This window comes from Salvelinus sp. IW2-2015, unplaced genomic scaffold (assembly GCF_002910315.2).
Source record: "Salvelinus sp. IW2-2015 unplaced genomic scaffold, ASM291031v2 Un_scaffold4488, whole genome shotgun sequence".
NCBI lineage: Eukaryota > Metazoa > Chordata > Actinopteri > Salmoniformes > Salmonidae > Salvelinus > Salvelinus sp. IW2-2015.
In genome coordinates, this window is record NW_019945758.1 from 17,845 (window position 1) to 26,315 (window position 8,471).

Genomic DNA, 8,471 nt, shown 5'->3' on the forward strand with positions numbered 1-8,471 from the left:
GGCCAGGCCTTGAGCTTATGCATTCCCCCCTTTTCCCCTGATCCAGGCTGTGCTGGACAGGACCAGGATGGCAGAGCATCGTCTGCTTCTGGTGGCCCCATACTGGCCCAGACGACCCTAGTTCAGCCTTCTCCTGTCCCTGTTGTCTGGGACACCTTGGCAACTTCACCTGAGACCGGACCTGCTGTTTCAGGTTGGGGGAACTCTGTGGCATACGAGGCCGCACCGCCTCAGTCTGTGGGCTTGGCCACTGAACGGCACCAATGGACTATGTTAGGACTACAGGAGGGTGTAATGAACACCATACAGAGCACAAGGGCGCTGGTTATAACCGCGGCATACCAGTTGCGCTGGCGGTTGTCCTGCTCTTGGTGCACTGGTAATGAGGTTGTGCCCGAGTCATGCGGGGTGCAGTATGTCCTCCAATACCTGCAGTCTCGCTTGGATGAGGGCTTGGCGGCCTCTACACTGAGAGGGTCTTTGGCCGCTATATCTGCCTGCCATGCCGGGTGGGGCGCCATGCCTTGGTCTCCAGGTTTATGTAGGGGGTTCGTTGCCTGCGTCCAGCTAGGACCCGCTCAACAGCAAGCTGGGATCTGGATGTGGTCTTGGCAGCTTTGGCAAAGCCACCTTCCGAACAGTTGGAGTCTGCCTCCCTGAAACACCTCTCTATGAAGGTGTTTTTTTTTTTACCGATTACTTCCATGAAGAGGGTGGGTGAGCTCCATGCTCTTTCGGTAAGTTCTGAGTGCTACCGGATGGACCCTGGACATCTCTCCACCCCAGTTCTTCATTCCTCCCGAAGGTTCTGTCAGACAGGCATGTGAACATCCCTTTTTATCCTGTCTCCTTACAACCCTCCCGGCAGTGGCGGGGGAGTCTGGACCTCCCTCCGGCATGCTGTGCACTGTGAGGGACACTGGCTACCTATTGGAGCGGACACAGTCAGTGAGAACAACAGACCAGCTCTTTGTCTCACGATTACACAGCATACCGCCTGGCTGGCAGGCCAGGCTGGGATCTGTGGTGGCACTATCAACACGAGGTGTGCTGCGTCCTTGGCTCTACTGACAGGAGTGCCCTCGCTGATATCTGTGCTGCGGCCAGCTGGGCTTCCTCTTGCACCGTTGTTAGGTACTATCGGTTAAATGTGCACCTCCCTCTGCGGTTGGTTCAGCGGTCCTGGGCGTCGCCTCCCCGTTCTGGGACTGTGCCGGGACCCCCTTCCATATTGACGGCCCTGTGTTTCGGTCCCGCGCTGGGACTTTGCCGCTGGCTGGCCAGGTCCCTCTAGCACCGTCTAATCTGGTACGGGTATACCAATATATTGGAGTGATCCAATATAGTAAACATAACGAAGGTTACGTATGTAACCACGGTTATGTGAGCTACATGATCACTCCAATCCTCTACGGTGCTAGAGGCGCTCAAAAATTATGTAGAGAACGTGTGTCGCGGGCATGGGTCTATATATAGGGCGGACCCCAGCCGTGACACAGGTGTACAAGGAGTAAATCTGTAAATCCTCACCTCAAATGTATCCCTCCGCCGCGGAGTGATACCAATATATTGGAGTGATCCATATAAATGTACATAAGTAACATTCGTCACTGGATGCAAAGTTTGGACGTTCACTAGGAATATCCGATGTAAAACAAACATGCATGGCTGACTTGTAGAATACGGAATAACGTCAGCTCTATTTGTGATATTTCTATCTACGTTTGCATACTAACATGGCATGGTCAAAAAGGGGGACCAAAATCTCTAAACAAATCGCGGTGACGTAAGCGGGGCCCGTGACGTCACCAGTGGTATCAGCATCATTCCTCTCTCCTCCGTAACCAAACCGAATCCCAGCCTCGAGATCAAATAAACGGCCTTTATAAAACACAATAACAAACATCACTGTGCGACTGCCGTTGACAAAATAACATGATTTATTAGGTCAAAAAACACCATTCTCCATCTTAGCCAGTGCGATGCTAAATGTATACCAAAATAAAAATCTTTTTTTTTTAAGTGCATCAACCCAGACCCGAATAATAAAATATTTAAATTGACGGTCATTCTGAGCGGGGGCTATGAAGGGCAGAGACAGAGGCCGAATCGCAGAACCCATAGCCTCGGCGCTTTGTCAGCTGAGCTGCTTCTGCTGCACCCATTTTAACACAGCAGAGAGCTAAATATAGAAGACGCCTTCACTCAGTCATAGGCTACTGCATGTCAATTATATGTACTGTGTATTGCCCCAGGCTGTAGGACGCTGCTTTAAACGCTTTTCATACGTTACAAAAACCACGCACTGGTTTGATAATCACCTCCGGTGCGTTGTCGAGGCTTTGTGACCTGTCAATCTCGATGTTTGGTTTAAAGACTTCCCTCTCATTATTCCCGCCATCAACGAATGAATGATTATAAACAAGCTCTTTGCTTTGTTCTCATTGAAGAAAGCGCTGCAGAAACGCTATAAACGCTATAAACGCACAAGCAAATACCGATTACGTTGGTATATTACCTTTGTGTACAGCTCTGACGCTGCCATACTGGTGGAGCTGTCGTGTCCTTTTTCCATGAATCTCAGCAGCTAGATTTGAACATCAGTAGTTCGCCGCTCCGTTTTTCCTCGCAGTTAATAAAAGTCCCTCCAGGTTTTAGGTTACTCTCGTTTTAGTGTACAACACCTAGCGCCATCATACCTAGAAAACCTCAATATTTTGGCATCTCTCGGAGCATTGGGAATTGATGATGATAAAATGATTCAGTGAAACGCGGTTGTTGCCATGGGCTCGGAAACATGGCTAAACAGCGCTCCGCTTGGCCAAGAGGCGACATCGCTTTAGTTCTGCTGGTTAGAACCATGGTTAGAAGCCTGCTAGTCAGATATTAGTCAGATTCCGTTGCAAAACGTTTAGTCTGTTTACTATAGGAGCCAAACGGAAGCAAACAGAACGAAACGGGAGAACCTACCTGAATTTGTTCAACAGAAACTCATGTTCGATGCCAAACGTTTTCGTTTTGGATTGCAACAGACTAAACGTTTTGCAACAGAATCCGACTAATGAATACAGCCCTGGTTGCCATGTGCCATAGGCCTGATATTTAGCCCTCTTCATCCCAGATGGGACATAAAGATGCAACAATCCTATTCCACTAGGGTCTGTCGGTCTTTGGCCAGAGCTTGTGTGTCTTAAGTGGAGATAAATCCAGATTATTTATATACATTTTGATCAAGATTTATCTTGGTGGTGCTTCGGCTCTGCTGGTGTTATCCCTCATCTAATACTAACTGGCCTCCACATTTGCATACATAATTCCTTTGTATACAATCCTTCATAGATGATTGTATGATCTGTCAATGCATGGAGTCAGTCATCAAACACCCAACAGCCATTTGTGCAAAACTATTTTATTACAAAACAAAATGGCACAAAGTGACAGGGGGGGTTGTGGATGGGGGCAGTCATATACACACACACCTTAACTATTCAGTCCTTCAGCTTCAGACCCTTGATGACCACACCCCCACTAGGGACTGGCCTGTGCATATATACAGTAGAGCACTATATAGGGAATAGGGTGTGATTGAGATCTGTAAAGATATGCTGGCCAAAGAGGGTAGGTGTGTATGAGGGAGAGTGTGTGTGTGAGAGAGAAAGAAGGAGAGTGGGAGTGAGTGTGTGTATGTAGAGAGTTGGGGTGTAGAGGAGTGTGTCTGTGTGTGAGAGATGAATGAGGGTGTGAGAGGCCAAAGAATTTGGAGCTAAATGAAGATGTCTTTAGAACCCCGTCACATCATCCAGCTGTTACATCTACATTCACCAGTGGAGGCTGCTAAGGAGAGGACGGCTCATAATGGATGGAACAGAGTAGATGGAATGGCATCAAACACATGAAAACCATGTGTTTGATACCATTCCACTCCAGCCCTTACCACGAGCACATCCTCCCCAATTAAGGGTCCACCAACAACCTGTGACATTCACCCCTCCCTTTGGTCTGAAACCAGAGGTTACAAATAGGGTCCAGAGTTTTTCCTGGTCAGGAGGTTTATGGGGCCATACATGTTGGTGCTTTTCCATAGACTTACTCACACTAGTGGGTCATCAGTGTTTTAATGTAAGCTCTAGTGTTATCAGGAGGTTGATGATAAAGACTTGGGGCAGGCAGAATCAACAACCTCTACATCATTCAAGACAGTATTTTGCTGAGAGGTGTTAAAGTTCATAGTTAGCCATTATTATGGAAATGAGGTTGATAAGTACCCAGGGCCTGGGCTTGGCTCCAAGTCAGAACAGGTCCACTGGAGCCATGGCCCAGTGAGACACGAGTGCCGACACGGGTAGACGGAAACAGAAAAGTCTGAGTATTTTGGTAAAACACTGAGGTAAATCCTCATTGGAAACTCGCCAATAGTGCACTACTTTTGACTAGAGCCCTATGTGGCAGTGGGTGTAATGTAGTGCACTACACAGAAAGAAGGGTATGATTGGAGATTCCCTATATAATGGACTACTTCTCACCACCAGAGCCCCTTGGACCCTGTTCAAAAGTGGTGCACTATGTAATGAATAGGTTGTCATTTGGGACAAAAATGTGGCCTTTAAACAGAACAACAGCAGTGAGAGGTTCTGGTCAGTCATTATCAAGGTTATATTCAATCACTCAAGCACATTACAGCATAATTTAGACGACAACATAACACCAACAACGTGTTTGGTAAATCATAATATTCTACYTTAAAACATTCTAAAAGGCTGATTTCAGCCTCACTCCTCTCCAACACAACTAGAAATATTTACACAATCAGCTAACAGGACTGGAGACGACATTCAACCCTCCAGACCAGAGACCGTCTGCCTGTCCCAAATGGATCACTATGCCCTATGTAGTGTAACCGTTTTGGGCCAGATGCTCATAGGGCAGCCACATAGGGCTCTGGTTGATAGTAGTGTACTGCATAGGGAATAGTGTGCCATTTCAGAATCTCTGTGGCTCCAGTCTGGGCCCTCCTCCCTTCTATGTTACACACTCTCCAGGTGTGCATCCAAAATGACACTCTATTCCCTAAATACACGGAGTGTACAAAACATTATGAACACCTGCTCTTTCCATGATAGCCTGATCAGGTGAAAGCTATGATCCCTTATTGATGTCACTTGTTAAATCCAATTCAATCAGTGTAGATGAAGGGGAGGAGACAGGTATAGAAGGATTGTGAAGCCTTGAGACAGATTGTGTATGTGTGCCATTCAGAGGGTGACAGATTTAGGTGCCTTTGATCAGGATATGGTAGTAGGTGCCAGTTTGAGTGCGTCAAGAACTGCAACACTGCTGGATTTGTCACGTTCAACAGTTTCCTGTGTGTCGCAATAATGGTCCACCACCCAAAAGATATCCAGCCTACTTGACAACTGTGAGAAGCATTGGAGTCAACATGAGCCAGCATCCCTGTGGAACGCTTTCGACACCTTGTAGAGTCCATGCCCCGATGAATTGAGGCTGTTCTGAGGGCAAAAGGGGGTGCAACTCAATATTAGGAATGGTGTTCCTAATGGTTTTTTTGTACACTGTACTTTTGACCAGGGCCCACAGGGCTATATAGGGTGTCATCTATAGGATAGGGTGTCTTCTTGGGACACAGAGTTCTGGTCATCTTTAAAGTCTCCTCCTGTAGTGGAGTCATCTCAGTCCTCGCTCTCTCTCCCTTCTACACATCCTCATCCTTGCTTTCAGTGTATTTTTACATGAGAATAGAAAATAAACAACAGAGGAGAGGAAGAGCAGGAAGAAGAAGGAGCCATAACAGAGTGGAAGGTGAGGGGAAGCAGAGAGGACTGGGTGAAGAGGATGAGGGACAGAACCAGGGACAGGCAGTTAGGGGTGTGTGCCAGTTTGCTGGYCACCAGGGAAGGGTCTCTCTGGGGCAGAAGTAGATGGGGGGAGGTAGTGAGACAGGAACAGGTGTAGTAGGGTGATTGTTAGGAGTATTGACWGGGTTAGAGACAGGACAGTGTGTGTATCAGCCGGCCAGTTTGCTGGCCACCAGGGAAGGTTTCCTCTGTGGCAGGTCCTGAGGTGTAGGGATATGGTCTCCTGTGATCTCTCCTCCTCCGCTCTTCTCTGACGTGGCTGCAGGAAGCTGCTTGTTCTTCACCTTGGCCTTGGCCATGTTGTAGTCCCCAGAGTCAAAATACTTTTGCTGCAGAGAGAGAATGTTAAACTTAAAACAAGCTGCAACTTAAAAAAAATAATACATAGTCTAATTGATGCTGAGAGAGAGACAACTGTGGGCTTGTGGGGATAGGTTAGGAGAGTAGGTAGGGCAGTAGGTAGGGCTGTAGGTAGGGCAGTAGGTAGGGCTGTAGGTAGGGCTGTAGGTAGGGCTGTAGGTAGGGCTGTAGGTTAGGGCTGTAGGTAGGGCTGTAGGTAGGGCTGTAGGTAGGGCTGTAGGTAGGGCTGTGGACTCACCCCCTTGGTCAGGCGTTTGCGTAGCAGGTCGGAGCCTCCAGGTTTGTGCCCCAGGTTTGGGTAGCGAGCCTTCAACTTGGCCTCCTCAACCTTCTCTGGACTGATCACCTTGTCGTCCATCTCCTGAAACACAAACAACAATTGAAAGCTTTTCTGTGGCGCAGCTGGCTAAAGGCATTGTCAAGCGGGCGGTCACGTGTTTGCGAGGCATTGTGCCCAGGGTTTGAGCCGTTGTACGGACAGCGTACCCAAAGCTATGCTAAGCAAGCACACTGTGGTCTGTCACATCAGCTCCTGATAAATTGAAATAATGTGTCCCTGAACAAAGGGGGAGTCAAATCAAAGTAACAGTCAGTATCTTGGTGTGCCACCAGCTGCATTAAGTACTGCAGTGCATCTCCTCCTCATGGACTGCACCAGATTTGCCAGTTCTTGCTGTGAGATACCCCACTCTTCCACCAAGGCACCTGCAAGTTCCCGGACATTTCTGGGGGGAATGGCCCTCACCCTCCGATCCAACAGGTCCCAGACTTGCTCAATGGGATTGAGATCTGGGCTCTTCGCTGGACATGGTAGAACACTGACATTCATGTCTTGAAGGAAACCACGCACAGAACAAGCAGTATGGCTGGTGGCATTGTCATGCTGGAGGGTCATGTCAGGATGAGCCTGCAGGAAGGGTACCACATGAGGAGAGGATGTCTTCCCTGTAACGCACAGCGTTGAGTTGCCTGCAATGACAACAAGCTCAGTCCGATGATGCTGTGACACACGCCCCAGACCATGACGGACCCTCTACCTCAAATCGCTCCAGAGTACAGGCCTCAGTGTAACGCTCATTCCTTGATGATAAACCCAAATCCGACCATCACCCTTGCTGGACAAAACGCGACTCGTCAGTGAAGAGCACTTTTTGCCAGTCCTGTCTGGTCCAGCGACGGTGGGTTTGTGCCCATAAGCGATGTTGTTGACGGTGATGTCTGGTGAGGCCTGCTATACAACAGGCCTACAAGCCCTCAGTCCAGCCTCTCTCAGCCTATTGCGGACAGTCTGAACACTGATGGAGGGATTGTGCGTTCCTGGTGTAACTCAGGCAGTTGTTGTTGCCATCCTATACCTGTCCCGCAGGTGTGGTGATCGGATGTACCGATCCTGTGCAGGTGTTGTTACACGTGGTCTGCCACTGTGAGGACGATCAGCTGTCCGTCCTGTCTCCCAGTAGCGCTGTCTTAGGGTCTCATAGTATGGACATTGCAATTTATTGCCCTGGCCACATCTGCAGTCCTCATGCCTCTTGCAGCATGCCTAAGGTACATTCACGCAGATGAGCAGGACCCTGGGCATCTTTCTTTTGTTGTTTTCAGAGTCAGTAGAAAGGCCTCTTTAGTGTCCTAAGTTTTCAAAACTGTGACCTTAATGCCTACCGTCTGTAAGCTGTTAGTGTCTTAACGACCGTTCCACAGCTCCATGTTCATTAATTGTTTATGGTTCATTGAACAAGCATGGGAAACAGTGTTAAACCATTTATAATGAAGATCTGTGAAGTTATTGGATTTTTACAAATTATCTTTGAAAGACAGGGTCCTGAAAAAGGGACGTTTCTTTTTTTGCAGAGTTTGTTGATTAGATGACAACCTGCCGTCTCTGTGACAATATCTGTGAGAAAACATTAGGAACACCTTACAAATATTGAGTCGCACCCCCTTTTGCCCTCAGAACAGCCTCAATTCGCCGGGTATGGACCTACAAGGTGTCGAAACATTCCACAGGGATGCTGGCCCATGTTCACTCAATGCTTCCCCTCCACAGTTGTCAAGTTGGCTGGATGTCCTTTGGGTGGTGGACCATTCTTAATAGGGCAAATGTGTTGAGCGTGAAAAACCAGCAGCGTTGCAGTTCTTAGCACAATTTAACCAGGCGCCTCTAGACTAGAGCGTCCATAGGGTCTGTGCAGCAGGCTGAAAGCTTGACTTCCCTACCAGTAGTAACAGTCCTGCTCC

At 48.3% G+C, this 8,471-nt stretch overlaps 1 protein-coding gene across 1 annotated transcript in view; it reads right to left on the bottom strand.

Annotated features, from left to right (window-relative positions):
• Positions 1 to 5,937: 5,937 nt before the first annotated feature.
• Positions 5,938 to 8,471, bottom strand: part of LOC112077364 (cAMP-regulated phosphoprotein 19-A) — a 7,150-nt gene continuing 4,616 nt past the window's right edge. The window contains exons 2-3 of the mRNA XM_024143880.2: positions 6,472 to 6,594; positions 5,938 to 6,202 (exon numbers count right to left, since the gene is read on the bottom strand). Coding sequence (XP_023999648.1) covers positions 6,023 to 6,202; positions 6,472 to 6,594 — 303 coding nt within the window. The 3' untranslated portion in view covers positions 5,938 to 6,022. The remainder of the gene's footprint in view (positions 6,203 to 6,471; positions 6,595 to 8,471) is intronic.